Here is a 14,629-nt window from a genome sequence, read left to right as displayed (position 1 = left end):
TTGGGGGGGCATCTAATATCTAGTCACAAGCTTTACTTTTCTCCGCATTTCTGTTAGGGTCCCCTCTGGACGTAGGAACGAGGTTCTGGAAATAACATTTACAGGTGTGAATCTTATTGGCTCATCAATGTGATTTCATTCCTTTGACTCCAAGTTATAAACATAGGCTCTCCATAGAGTAAGTGAAGAACATAATGTAATGTGACGCCTGTTTTCAAGAGCCAAGAGTCACAAAACAATGAAGATAAGTCAATACTTGATGAGAAGTTCTGTGATACTAAACTGCTATGTCTACTCCCTTTCAATTCCAGTAAAACCAAGTCCCAAGTCGGCATAAAGAATGAAGGGGAATGTGAAAGCAGTGATCCAGAGCAGGTGAGGACAAATGTCACCATGGTGGGAAATGCTGGGCACTGACTTTGGAGAGAAAGGAGATGCTCTCCTCTTTCTTTTGGTGGGGTGGTTGGAAAGAAGTAATTCTTGCTGTACTTGAACTGGGATGCTGCTGGTTTGATGAAAAGCAATTGAGAGATTCTGAAACTAGACCAGGTTACTTCGGTAGTTAAACCTTTCAACTCTATTTCAGCTTCTTATGAAAAAGGAAGGAGGGGAAGAAGGAGGGAGGGAGGGAAGGAAGGAAGGAAGGAAGGAAGGAAGGAAGGAAGGAAGGAAGGAAGGAAGGAAGGAAGGAAAATTAGTTAAATGGAAACTGCCTGTGTAGAAGAAAGGTCACTACCCTTCAGTCACTTAACCTAAATTGAAACCCCAGCATTGTCACTTGCCGTCAGGAGACCTTGGGCAAATTCCTTAACCATACTGTTCCAGTGTTTCCATACCTGAAAATGAGATTTGAATTAAATAGCTTCTTTTACACTAAAATTCTGTGAAGTTACAGGAAAGAAGTGAATGTCTCACTATGTTACCCTTCACCTTTTCTCGCTGAATGATTTTTCTAAATCCAGGTTTGGTGGCCTTTTTGTATGCACCTGAGATTACCTCCACCAAGGCATTTAGGACACATTTTAAGTCTCCGTAGATTGTGAGCAAGTTGAGGGCAAGGACTGTATTCTACCTTAGTTCTAGCACGCGGTAGGTTATCCATGTTTACTAACAAATGAATAAATAAGTAAATGAGTTCCACACTCTACCAGGTGAGTTATACAACACTGAGCAGCTTCTACACATCTGAGACTGCTCTAGGTGGCTAGTAGGCAGTGGACAGAGGGACACTGAGTTCTATAGAATTTCTGCAAACAGTATTGTAAGAATTACAATCAAGGTGACGATTGACAAGTTTCTTTCCCTGTTCTAGGATGTTTGTAGTGCTTTTCGGCCTTATGTGAGGAATGGAAGACTTGGATGCACGAGGGAAAATGATCCAGTTCTTGGTCCTGATGGAAGGACGCATGGCAATATGTGTGCCATGTGTGCTGAGCTGTTGTGAGTACCTTCGTCCCCAAGCAGGCCAAGCAGGAGGGTTGATGAGAATGCACTTGGCTGCTGTCCTTAGCACCACTCCACAGAGAGCTAAGTCCTTACGATGAAACCTCAACCCTTTGTCTTCATGGGTGAAACAGGCCTTGCTCCCAGAGTAGCTTTGCTGTTTTTAATTCATATCATCTGCTAATGTTTCTTAAAAGGAGTAGATAAGGTGGTTATGTTAGTCATTCAGTTCAAGACTTTGTTTCATGATAATGAGTTGAAAATGCACAATGTTTTATGAGGCATAATGTTTTAAAATTTAAAAAGCACTTTCATGTGGAATAACTGAGATCAGGCACTTGATGTGCATGGCTTCTTTGGGGCATGTACAGGGACTCTTACCAAAATGAAAGTCTAACTTAAAATAATAATCACAATAACAATAATAGTGTCATGTAGCTGAATTTATTGTTAGTATAAAAGGTGGAATTTGTGAAAGAGAAGAGCTGCTAGGTTAACCTTTCTTTGGGTGCCTGACCTGGCTCCAAACACTGAGACCCAGGTATGAGTATGACCCAGTGAGTCTTTAAAATTCTGGGTGTTCAACAAGGTACACACTCTCTAATCCATATGCCAGCAAGCCTGAAAGTGCTCTGTATAGCCCTTGGATCTTTAAAATCTGGAGAGAGGAAGGTTTACAGATTAATAAACCTCACACTGCCTTTGAAAATGACAGTGCACTGTTGTAGAATTCAAGGGCATGTCCTGTCAGGTTTACAAAACAGTGATTGTAACTGGTTTCTAGACTGGAAATCAGCAGCATTTTCACTTTCGTTGAACTAGGAGACATGTGCATTTAGTGTTCAAACCCGCAATAATTCTGTGACTTTCTGTTTTTTTCATGCACTACCTAAAAGGGAGAATTTGACCTCTTTAACTCCTGGTTTCTTTCTCTGTAGAACGAAGATAATAATGTAGGATGAGCCTGCAGTTAGATAATAGATCTGAAAGGACTTAGAGACTCAGCCACACGTAGCTTTTATTAATAATGATGCTTTTACGTGAAGGCCAACAAATACTTTACAAGGTATGAAAAGCTATGCACAGGGTGTGGATGACAATATTTCCAATACTCAGTTTGGTTCCACCTTGTCGCACCATTGTTTTCGAGCTCTTGGTTCTGCCGGTTAAAGGAATTTTCCTGACAATCTGTCAATCAAGGAGTCGCACCCATCCGGCTGTAGGAACAAAGCTCCCAATTGACTGTCAGTGAGTCAGCTTCACACCCTGCCTTATCTGTAGCAATTTTCTGGCTCAGACATTCAAGACAGAGAGAAGCTTGTCTAACATAAGTGGATCAGTTTAACAAGTTAGGGCCAAGGATAGGAAAGTGCTTAGCACAGAACTGGACACTGAAAATACGATCGGACTGGAAACTGACCAGTTTTTTCATCCTTAACAGCTTAAAAGAAGCTGAAGAAAATCGCAAGCGACAAGATGAAACCAGAATTCGACGAAGTGCTGAAAAGGTAAATAAATACTCACCAACACAATTTGGTCCTTGTGGCTGTAAATTCTAACAAACGGATGCTTGAGCGATTGAGGACACTTCATAATGTCACTGTCCTTCATTATCACATTGAATTCTTTCCCTTAATTCCACAATTCCCCAAGTTGATGATTCCTAATATATTCATCATTACATTCATTTTTAAAACAGCATTTCCCACCTAAAGCTCAAAATATGCAATTTTCCTCTTTGCTTAAAACAAAAGAATGGAAGTCAGAAAGTTTAGGCAAATTAAACTCTGCTTAATTTCCACCAGACTTCTCTCTTGCTTTAGTGTGAATTAATCTTGCTTTGAGTAAATTATAAAAATATAACATTATATAAATTAGACAGGAATAACTTAAAATATATTTTTTATTATTTAAGACCTTTATTAACAGGTGCTTACAGTTCGTTGACTTTTCTGAAAAAAAATCAAGTTGTAAACTTTTATTACAAATTAAAATTGAGGTTCTAAGTAAAAATAATAAAATAAAAATAATTCTACAGTCCTGTGCACAATATATCCACTGATGTATTTTATGTATAATCCCATTTATAAAGGTCTTGGCTTCTGTTAAATAAGAATCTCAAACCAATACTGAGATTGTGGTTCTAAAAATACACTTAAAATTAATTTTATAAAAATTATCAGATGATTCAACTTTTCCATTCAGCATAAAATATTACTCATTTTGTTAATAGAATAGGCATTGTAGGTAATGCAGCCTGGATTTCTCAAATCACGAAGGTTAGTAAGCCTTCTTTTAATAAAATTGATGGCAGCTGCTTTGCTAAAGGACTAGCCTTTTGTTGAGCAGTCAGAACTCCTGAGTTTTAGCCTGAGCTCTGTCATGCTCTGGGTGTGTGAAACTGAGCAAGTAATCTCTTCTCTCTGGCCCTCGACTTTCTTGTCAGCAAAATGAGGATGTTGGATAGATGATTTCAATTCTGCTTTCCTGTTGGTTTGGGATTCTGCATCTTATGCCTTTGTGTGCTACTACAAGTACACAATTCTTGAGGGTTGTAGGACATATGTTTTCCTAAGGGAGACACAGGTCCAGTTCATGGTAGTCAAGGCCTGACCTTCCACTTCAGATTGCTGTTCAATGAGGCAAATTTCCCACCCCACATAGGGTACTCAGTGTTTCAGTTAAGGGGGCAGGGAGAGATTAACCAAAGAATTTATATGCATGTATGCATAACCCATGAACACAGACAATAGTGTGGTGAAGGCCTGGGGAGGGGAGTGGGTGCAGGGTGGAGGGGATCAATGAGGGTAAAAGGAGACATCTGTAATATGTTGAACAATGAAGATAAATTTATAATAATAATAAAATAAGTAAATACAAATAAATAAATAAAAATTTTTGAACTAAAAAAAAAAAAGAAACATGAAGCATTCAGAGTTGTCAACAGTTTGTTCAACACTCACTGAAATCTGAAAAACAGTTCTTTAGTGGTGGTTGTTAAACTTCAATCTAAAACCTTGGGCCATCTTATAATAGTCAGCATTTTATTATTCTGTAAACACAAAGAGTTCTTTTCCTGTGTCTTTCATCACATCTCAGCTACTTTTCCCTTGTCCTCTCTGTGGCCAGGTCATTGTTTTGGTGGGGTCATTGGACGTGATGATGTTGAATAGGACTCCTTTATAGTGATGGCTTAATGTCTGTCCCTAATTAAACTGTCAGTGGTTGCTCACAAAAGTGTTTCTTCAGAATCTCCTCGGGTGAATCACAACTTATAAACTGAAATTATCATTGTGTCTCTTCTGGGAATCACTGAGCGTTGATTTTATTGCCATGTTGTGATTGTCAGGTGACTTCTTCTGTGTCTGTATTACTGGATTGTTGCAACCAGGAAGTTTGGAGCACACCCATTGCTCCTCCAAAAACAAATGTCTTCTTATTAGGAGGTAATTAGGATTCTCTTTTAAAGTATCCTAAATATCATGTGTTATTTTAAAAAGAGAATTCAAGATCTAGAAAAGGTCCTAAAGAGCATCTGTTCCAAAAACCTCATTGTGTAGGTGGTGGAATTTGGGTCTCAAAGGTGGCAGGACTGACTTTGCTATGGTTTCCCAGTGAGTTTGAAGCACAATCTAGCTGCGCAGGTCTATGACTCAAATCACATTCTTTATGTTCATGTTTTCTTGGCTGAAGTGAGATGATAAACTTCACCCAGTTGAAGAGAGGCTAAAGGGAAGCATTTTTGTAGGTTGTATTATAGTAATATATGCCACCACGAAATGTGTTTATTGACATAGAGATTCCCAAGTCTAAAATAATTTAGGATACGTATGTGTATATGTGTGTGTGTATATAAATTTCATCAAATAGTAGTATTTTCAAAACACAAAGAAAAACCTGAAAGTACTGAGCCAAAGCATCAAGAAATCTGGGTACAAACCTCTCAGGTTTTGTGGGGAAGTCACAACCTTTTTAAGGTTTCCTAAATAAATATTCATCTTGATGTTCTTACCTCTCTAAGGTGGGGAGTGAATGAAAATTAGATTCACTGTCTCTGAGGTGTCCACCTATCATATTAGAAATAAGCATCACCCAGCTGGGCGTGGCTCAGAGGTTGAGCATTGACCTAGGATTCAGTCGATCAGGTTTCGATTCCCGTTTGGGGCACATGCCCAGGTTGCAGGCTCGATCCCCAGCAGGGGGGGGGACAGGAGGCAGCCGATCAATGACTCTCATCATTGATGTTTCTCTCTTTCTCTCCCTCTCCTTTCCTCTCTCTGAAATCAATAAAGATATATTTAAAAAAAAGAAAAAAGAAAAAAAATAAGCATCTATAAAGGAGACTGAGTACATGAAAATGATGCTCAGGTCCAGGAGAAAACAACTGAACTAAACATAATGCTGTTGGATACCATCTTATTTTCATTCCTTGCCAACTAGTTTGGATCGTTCTTGACTTGATCCATACTAAATGGCATGTGAGTATCTCCTCTGACAGATTCTATATTCTGCTCACTAGCAATTTTTTTTTTTTTTTTCCCTTGGCTGCTGCATTTTGTTGAAACTCTATGAAAGACCTTTTGTTTTTTATTATATTTTTTATAGATTTGAAAGTTAATCTAGATAATAAAATTATTTGAAAGATAGACTTGAAAGAACTATCTAGTTTTAGAAAATACTTTCTCGACCTTATGCTTTCTAAGGCTCTTTTACCTTTTATTAAATATGTCACATAGCAAATATAGGTACTGTGTAATTTCACAATGTAATTACTATTTCTTATTGATCCTCATTAATATGTTATATGTGTTTACCAACACCTTCGAGACCTGACGTTCTTTGACTATGAACCCCTGGTATACATTTTCTGTATTAAAATCTAGAAATGTGTTCAATGTGATCGCTTGTCTTTTTAAAGGATTATTGCAAGGAATATGAAAACCAAGTGAGGAATGGAAGACTTTACTGTACACGGGAGAGTGACCCGGTCCGTGGCCCTGATGGCAGGATGCATGGCAACAAGTGTGCCCTGTGTGCTGATGTTTTGTGAGTACAGATGTGGTTTCTTTGGGGTGATTCAGAGGTGAAGTGGAGATTGATTAGAGCGATGAGTAAGAACAGTGTTGAGGTGAAGATTTGTTGTTCAGAATTTTTGAGCAGTTTATGCTCTCTACAAATCATAATACCCCCTAGTAAGTAGACCCTAAAGATGGATGTCTATTTCTGAGTACAAATGGATTCCATTTTCCAGTTGGAAGGCTGGATGACAAAATACTTAGTAACACTTCCTTTCGTGAACTTTGGAAGCCTTTCTCTAAGATAATCATCACACAAAATGAGGGTAAAAGCGGGTACCAAGACTTTGTTTCCTTCAGTAATTATCCCATTGTGACAGGCACACTTTCTTTCAGATCCTTGAACTCTCTAGGTTCTTTCTCAATGCTGCGTCTTCTAGGCCAGTTTGCCTCCGTCTTGGCCAGCTAATGTCTTCTCTTCCGTGGATTGCATTTCAACATAATCTTTCTTTGCTTAAGTCCTCTAATATCCCTAGCTGAAATTCAATCCTTGTAACTCAATGATTTTATTTCATAACAATCATTGCAATTGGTAACTAGATATTTATTTCTATGACAGCTTGTTGACTATCAGTCTTCTCTACTGGGCTATAAGTTCCAAAAAGACAGGGCATGCGTTTGTTTTGTGTACTACTATGATATACCCAAAGGGCCCAGGCTAATGGTTGCCAAAAAAAATAGTTACTAACTGAACGTATGAATGAAGATCTCTGCTATCAGGAAGTTTAAGGGTAACTAGCAGAAATAAGCCATGGCTATGCACATACACACACGTATGTAGTGCAAAACCAAATGAAAAGGTCCCATAAAAGGAGCATGTTCAGGTATGAAAATACAGTGGTGGATGCAGAACTCATTTGCACTTTGAGATCTGAGATGTCTTCTTAAAGAGGGCAGAATTTAAGCTGGGGAGATTTAAAAGAAAGGAAGTTGACAAAAATAAAAGATCATTACAATGGAAGGAAATGGCATACATGGAGGCAAAATGGAAGAAAGGGGTCCTTCGGGGAAACAGCGGAGATTTCAGTGCGATAAGGGACTGTAGGGTTGCTGGAAAGTGTTTGTGTGAGAACTCAGGGATACCTAGCTGTTTTTCCACTTGCACCTAAACCACAGTTTTGCAACATGAAGATTTGAAGCATCGTAGTCACTTATTTACTTTTGTTCCTTTCTCCAGAAAACGGCGTTTTGCGGAAGAAAAAAATAAAGCGGATGAAAACCTGAGAAAGGCTGAAGAAAAAGTTAAAGTTAAAAGAGAAATCGAGGTGAGGATTAGTTTGATCAATCCAGTTATGACTTTTGTGTATGTGTGTGAGTGCACTTTACTTAATGTTGGTTCATTTTTCCTCCACTACTGATGGGTGTCTGGAAGCTAATTTATAGCCGTTATTTTATAAGATTTGTAATAATAAAATAATCCCTATGGCATTACAATTTTAAGCTCTATTTGGAGGAAATGAATCACGTCATATTAGTAAAGTATATTCAAAGCATCCTCTGAGTTTCAAAGATTGATATGCAGCTTCTTCAAATGTATGGTTGTTGTTTTGGAAGTTTTTATTTTGAAAGCAGTATCAATGGAGAATTTTAATATGCTCTCTTTAAAATCGTTCTACATCACACTTTCTAACCATCTCAACAAGTGACCCGCCTTCTTTCTATGCTCAGATACCTAGTAGCTTTCCTTTGAGTTGATGCATTAGCATCCCACCTGATGTCTGTGCTTCTAGCTAACATCTTCCTCAGTCCATGAGATTTAACTTATCTTGCATTTTTTCGCAGAGTAGGAAATATTTCCATGAGTCAATGGCATTATGAGAATCCAGCATTTGAAGGTATCCTGGAGTATATATGGACCATTTCACTCCATGAAAAACCTCTATTTAACTTATTTCTTACAGACAGAGTTACCCACCTGCTGGGAGGTGTGGCTCACAGTTTTATAAAATAGCCATTCCATTTGTTTACCTTCTGCCTCCCTGTAGCTCTCTCTTACTGCCGAGGTCTCATTTTCAGCTGTGTTCTCCCCCTCAATCCTTGGTTACAGAGTCCTTTTCATTTTATTTCTCAAATGTTCCTCAACCATTCTTTTGTCTTTTGTATCTAATTCCTTCCTTCCTTCCCCCTCCTGCCTTCCCTCCTTCCCCTTGTCTTCCTCTGTAGTTTCCCTGACTTCAGTCTCTAGTCACTCACATCCTCCATATACCTGGTTGCATAGTCTTTCTAAAACAAAGGTTTGGTTTTATTCTTCTCTGCTATAAATATTTATCATTTTCCCATTTCCTAAGAATGAAGTCCAAATTCCCATCAAACTTGAGTGGCCTGGTTTTGACTTACCTTCAAGGTGTCCTTTTTGGCCAGTTCCCACACCTTTCTCTCTTTTCCCACTAATAATACATTAGCCATTGGACTTGTGGCTGTAATAGATTTTCTTGAATTAACAGGTTCTTTGATGCCTCTATGACTTTGCTTATCATAATTCCTCTTGGAGGACTTTTTTTTGCCACAGTGTTTTCCTGGAAATTATCCTAAAGATACAAATCAGAGATAAGCTCTTCCTGAACTTCCACAAATTATTCTTTCCTTTGTGCTTGTATGCACTTGATTCAGACTTGTGCCATCTCTTAGCTTTTTATGTTGAATTCAGAATCCTTTGCACTTGAGTGATAGAATAGCTAACCCCCATTTATATTTATATCCCTTTAACTTAATACATTTGTTGAAGACTTAAATGGATGACTATAGCAAAGAGACAAGTCCCACAAAATTTGAGGGTGATCCTAAATCCTAAAAGTTTTCTTTTTATCCTTAATTCCTTCCTTTTCAACATTTTTGATGGAGAATTTAAAATGTATGAGCAGAGAACTATATAGAAACCGTCAAACTGTCTCATTTTCATTATTTAGAAACTCTGCAGTGACTACCAGGCTCATGCAAGGAATGGAATACTTTTCTGTACCAGAGAAAATGACCCCGTTCGTGGTCCCGATGGGAAGATGCACGGCAACTTGTGTTCCATGTGTCAAGCCTTCTAGTGAGTATAGAGCTTTAGATTGTCACAGAGTGAAGGGGCCTTACAGCTAACCTAGCAGAACCAGCTTGTTTCATAGATGAGGAAATGGTGCCTTGACATAGGGAAGGGAGTTGAGTAAGTGACACTGAAACTGTTAGTAACAGAGCTGGGAGTAAGTACCTAGACCTACTTATTCCAAGGTGTCTGTGTTGCCCGGTCACTCATTCCCATAGCACTGGAACATCCTGACAAGCATGAGCTTATACAAATACCACGTTGTTCCTACTGCTGAAATTCCATATGTGAACCCCTTGCACAAGTTTATAGGCACCTCATCTTCTAGAGGGATAAGAGCCCAAAGTTAGCACTTAGTGTAAAAATTGGTTACTAGAGTCAAAGTTGCCCAGGAAGCGACCATGAACCCTTATAAATTACAGTAAACGTTACTTTAGATAACATTTCTCAGTAAGTTAGAATTGACACTTTGCTTTCAAAATTTGGAACTACTCTCAGTTTCTTTGATTGAACTTAGTTTAAGTAATTGACTTACATTTAGAGTCTACAGCTTTTGACTGATAACCAAGTATGGTTGAAATACCATCAGTGAACTATACATACCATGCAATTCTATTGCTCAAAGCAAATTAGGCTCATTTAGTTTATCATTGTATGGCCTTTTCTACCCGCCCTACGTGTTGTCTTTAGATAACACAGCCATGAGTAAGCAATACATTTAAGTTGAATTAATAAAGTTAGGGTGTGCATGATGGGATAGGTAGATCATGGACTTGAGAGGAGAGAGCTTGACTAGCTGTAATCATATCCTAAAAGTGTAGCCGAAGCCCTCTCTGCCTCCCCTCCTGTCTGTGAAACAAGGGGACTGACTGGTTGATATGCTTTGTTAAGGCCACTTTCAGCCTCCAGGTGTAATGTCACCACAGTACTAGTTTTGGTCATCTCCTTTATGGACATTAATGATGTTTCTTTTCTGACCACAGGCAAGAAAGGTAATTTATAAAAAGTGAGCTTTCCAGACCCTCAGTTACTATCTTTCTTTCAATGTTAAGCAGGAACTATGAAGAAGTTGTGGTATCTTACCATACTGGGGGTTGTTTTGTTGCTTCTCATTGGTAGGTAGTGATGAAAGGACAAAATCGCTTCTTCCGAGGGAGGCAGGACAAATTAGCAATGCAGGAATGTTGGGAAATTATTACCTACATGTTTGGTTCTATGGCTCCTCTCGTTTTTTCTCACTCAGCCAAGCAGAAGTGCAAGAGAAGAAAAAGGCAGAAGCAAGAAATAAGAGAGAACCAGGAAAAGCACCCTCATTTGCAGTGAGTTGAATCCACCCAATAAGTCCTACTTAGCACAGTAATTTGAACATCCCTCAAAGAGTGTAAAGGCTGCCTGGCCAGTGTTGCTCAGCGGTTGAGCATCGACCTAGGATCCAGCAGATTCCAGTTCGATTCCCGGTCAGGGCACATGCCCGGGTTGTGGGCTCGGTCCCCAGTCAGGGGTGTGCAGGAGGCAATTGATCAATGACTCTCATCATTGATGTTTCTCTCTCTCTCCCTCTCCCTTCCTCTCTCTGAAATCAATAAAGCCTTTAAAAAAAAAAAAAGAGCCTAAAGGCTGGAATATTGCCCTATAAAAATAACCAGAAAATCTTAACCCTTCAATCTGAGGATGACATTCCGCAGAATGCAATCTCTTGAATGCTGTGGGAGTTTGATCAATTCTTACTGCTTCTGAGACTAACCATGTGCCATAAAAATAACTTATCCCAAGCCTGAAAAACTGAGTTCTAATTTTATCAATTACAGACTGTGCTGGCTTTTGCTTACCACCTTTCAGAGACTCTAAATGTATATTTTCTACATAAAAACTTTTGAAATTTCACATCTGAGTTAGGATAAAAATACCTTGATCCCACACACCAAAAAAAAAAAAAAAAAAAAGGAAGCATGATTTTTTTATCTCTGAAATGTCACAATATATATTGCCATAGCCTTATCTAAGTTTTTATAACCTATTGTTTAGATGACAATAGTCTCTTAATCTTTGGTCTAGGTTCTGGCCTATCCCTTATCCAGCTGTCCTAACACAGCCAGAGTGAAATTTCAAAATATTAATCAGGTCTCAGTACTGCTCTGCTTAAATCCACAAACAGCTCGTTACATATCTGATCAAGGTTGCATCTCTGTCTCATCTCCCTTCTTATTTGCCTTCTTACCTGCAATCAGAAATTAATGCTCTGCTCTATGCCATATATGCCATGTAGTTTTCTGCTTGTGTCTCTCAGCTTATTTTAACAATCTGGTAGGCATGTTCCCCAATCCATTAAACAAGAGTAAATCGTATTTACTCTTCATGGTCTCAGTCAAATTATTCTTGTCCCCTGACATCTCCCCTGCTTTCCACAATCAGATTTTATGGTCCCAACTTCTTGAGCTTTCAGATTTTATTGTACCTCCATGTTTACACTTATTTTATTCTGTTTAGTTTATAATGAAGTTTACTTGTCTATTTCCTTTATTATATTGCGACATCCTAGTATGTCTTATTTGTTCCCATCTCTTAGCAACTGATGAGTGTTGTTTGTTGAATTGAACTTTATATTTGAGAGAAACACAGCTAAAACCCTGGGCTTGAAGAAACCTGACATTAGTTTCTGCCAATGCAGATGTTCCAACTTGCTGCTGTGAATAGGAATGAAATGTATGTCCCACTTATTTCTGTTTTGACAGGAGCTGTGCAGTGAATACCGCAAGTTTGTGAGGAATGGCAGACTCGCTTGCTTCAGAGAGAATGACCCCATCCAGGGCCCAGATGGGAAAATGCATGGCAACACCTGCTCCATGTGTGAGGTCTTCTTGTGAGTAGGACTGCAGCTGGAAAATATGGGAGGGTTTTGTCCTTTCTGCTACATTTCCTTATTTATTTTTTTGCTTTATTTTATTCTATTTTATTTTTTAAAATTGTGTGTGTTTCTTGTCAATGGCATTATTGGGCCACATTTTTGCACAATGTCATAATTATCAAAGAACAATTCCTGTATCTCAATCTCTGGCTGGTTGAGTTCCTGAGGAAGTGAAAAAAGATGCAGAACAAGGACCTGACCTGTGCAGAGTGGGATATGAGGTCATCTGAATTTACACCACAGATCCCCAAGCAAACAAACCAATACGCAAAACAGTGGGTTGGCACGGGACCTGGAGGAATGACTGGAATAAGGAATTGCTGGGATCTGGTGGAGTTAACTCAGCTCATGAGTCTTCTCAGCTTGAAGAGCTTAGTTGAAGCCCCCTCTATGCCCCTAATCCCCAAATCTCTCCCTCATAGGACCCAGAACTTTTCCTTCATCATATTCATCACAGTCAGTAGTTGTAAATCTATACGTGTGACTATTGGTTTAACATTTCTCTCTTCCACTAGATGATCATTCTTTTTATGAAAGGGGTTCTAGAAAATGTAAGCGCTGAGTTCAGATTAACCTGCTTCATTTCTGTGTTCAGTTATGAGAGGGCCACTTCAACAGGAAGGTAAAACATATTTAGAGGAGATGGAGAAATGGGTAAAACCCACGGCATTTGAGGATTATGAAGGCTCGGCACACTTAGCCAGGGGAAAGTCACAGTCTTGAAATGTCCAAGTAGTTTTTATCTTTAAATGTGCAAACAGTACTGGTTCCAGGTTGTCTCTGTGGGTGAAAGTGGGGCCAGTGAGTGAAAGCTCTGGGAGACAGGTTTGGCCCAAGGCCAGGAGGAACTTTCTAGTGCTGGAGGACTTCAAGATGAAATGACCTGGCATGGGATTTCAAGGATGGTGGAGGTGGAGAACGGACTGGCAGCCTGAAGCAAAACTAGATGGGAATCTGAGTACTGGAAGCTTAAAAACCACCTCTGAGCTACGGTTGACATCCTTAGTCTGCACTTATTCGTTCTGTGTCCTTGAGAAAGCTATGCATCCTCTCTGTCAGTTTTCTCATCTGTAAGTTGGGGCTATAATAGTACTTTTGCTACATGTACTTGTGAGGATTTTACTAGTATGAGCACAAGGTTGGGCATAGACTTCAATAACTATCAACTATAGCAATTAAATGATATTTCAGATCAATTTCAACCTGGAGATTTTATGATTCTTACTCATTTCTTTCTTACCCACTCCCTTTCAGCCAAGCAGAAGAAAAAGAAAAGAGAATGAAGGAAGCTGAATTGAGAAATAAGAGAGAATCTAAGACTACAGCTTCCTTTGAGGTGAGGGAACCTTCTCCAAGTCAGAGACATGTAGACCTGGGGCCCGTAGAGGGCATTCAGGGAACCCATACATTCCCTGAAACTGTGGGAAACATTTGGACAGTTTCTGTTTGTTTCTATGTGTGCTTAGACACACGTGCATAGGTGGCTATTTTTCGGTTGAGGATCCGTTACTTAGTCACTTGAAAATACCCATGTCTTCAAAGTTAAGAACTCTTCTAAAATAAGCCAATTGCTGATTCCCACTTAAGAAAAAGTCCAAACGTCAGCTTTCTTGCAATATAATCCAGCCTGTGCTCAATGCCTCAACCTTCCCTCACCGATCGCACAGGAATTGTGCAGCGAGTTCCGCAAGTCGAGGAGGAATGGGCAGCTGCTGTGCACCAGAGAGAACGACCCCATCCAGGGCCCCGACGGGAAGATGCACGGCAACACCTGCTCCATGTGTGAGGCCTTCTTGTGAGTAGCACTCAGGCCTTCTGAAGGAGTGGGGAGATGGAACTAAGAGAAGTTTTCAGACAATTGCGAATAATGCCTTTTCCTCTTCTGTGTAGAATTCAATTTTGGGTGTCACATTTTAATAAGCTAAAAAAAAAAAAAAAAAAGCACAGAACCAAAAGAGCAAGTAGACAGCTTTCAGATGATAATTCTTGTGATGTAAAGTGACACAGAATCATTTCTTTTAGGATATTTCAGAAAGAACTCAGCATCTTTTATTCAGAGAAGAAAATACTCTATGGTAACCTTACTCATTGCTTTTAGTTTTCTCCAGGATTACCAGCTGGAATAGGGAATGAAGGAGGTTACATGTAAAATACCATTGTGGTGCTCAGCAAATTTTA

The 14,629-nt window shown here is 39.2% G+C and overlaps 1 protein-coding gene across 2 annotated transcripts in view; it reads left to right on the top strand.

The window, feature by feature from the left end:
* SPINK5 (serine peptidase inhibitor Kazal type 5) overlaps positions 1 to 14,629 on the top strand; it is a 70,608-nt gene that overhangs the window by 24,238 nt on the left and 31,741 nt on the right. For both annotated transcript variants that reach the window (XM_081135247.1, XM_081135246.1), the window contains exons 6-15: positions 312 to 375; positions 1,313 to 1,440; positions 2,885 to 2,951; positions 6,362 to 6,489; positions 7,696 to 7,783; positions 9,425 to 9,552; positions 10,790 to 10,865; positions 12,279 to 12,406; positions 13,706 to 13,787; positions 14,119 to 14,246. In XM_081135247.1, the coding sequence (XP_080991373.1) occupies positions 312 to 375; positions 1,313 to 1,440; positions 2,885 to 2,951; positions 6,362 to 6,489; positions 7,696 to 7,783; positions 9,425 to 9,552; positions 10,790 to 10,865; positions 12,279 to 12,406; positions 13,706 to 13,787; positions 14,119 to 14,246 (1,017 nt within the window). The remainder of the gene's footprint in view (positions 1 to 311; positions 376 to 1,312; positions 1,441 to 2,884; positions 2,952 to 6,361; positions 6,490 to 7,695; positions 7,784 to 9,424; positions 9,553 to 10,789; positions 10,866 to 12,278; positions 12,407 to 13,705; positions 13,788 to 14,118; positions 14,247 to 14,629) is intronic.

The sequence above is a fragment of the Miniopterus schreibersii genome, assembly GCF_964146895.1.
Source record: "Miniopterus schreibersii genome assembly, chromosome: 4".
Classification (NCBI taxonomy): Eukaryota; Metazoa; Chordata; class Mammalia; order Chiroptera; family Miniopteridae; genus Miniopterus; species Miniopterus schreibersii.
This window is presented reverse-complemented; position numbering and strand designations above follow the sequence as displayed.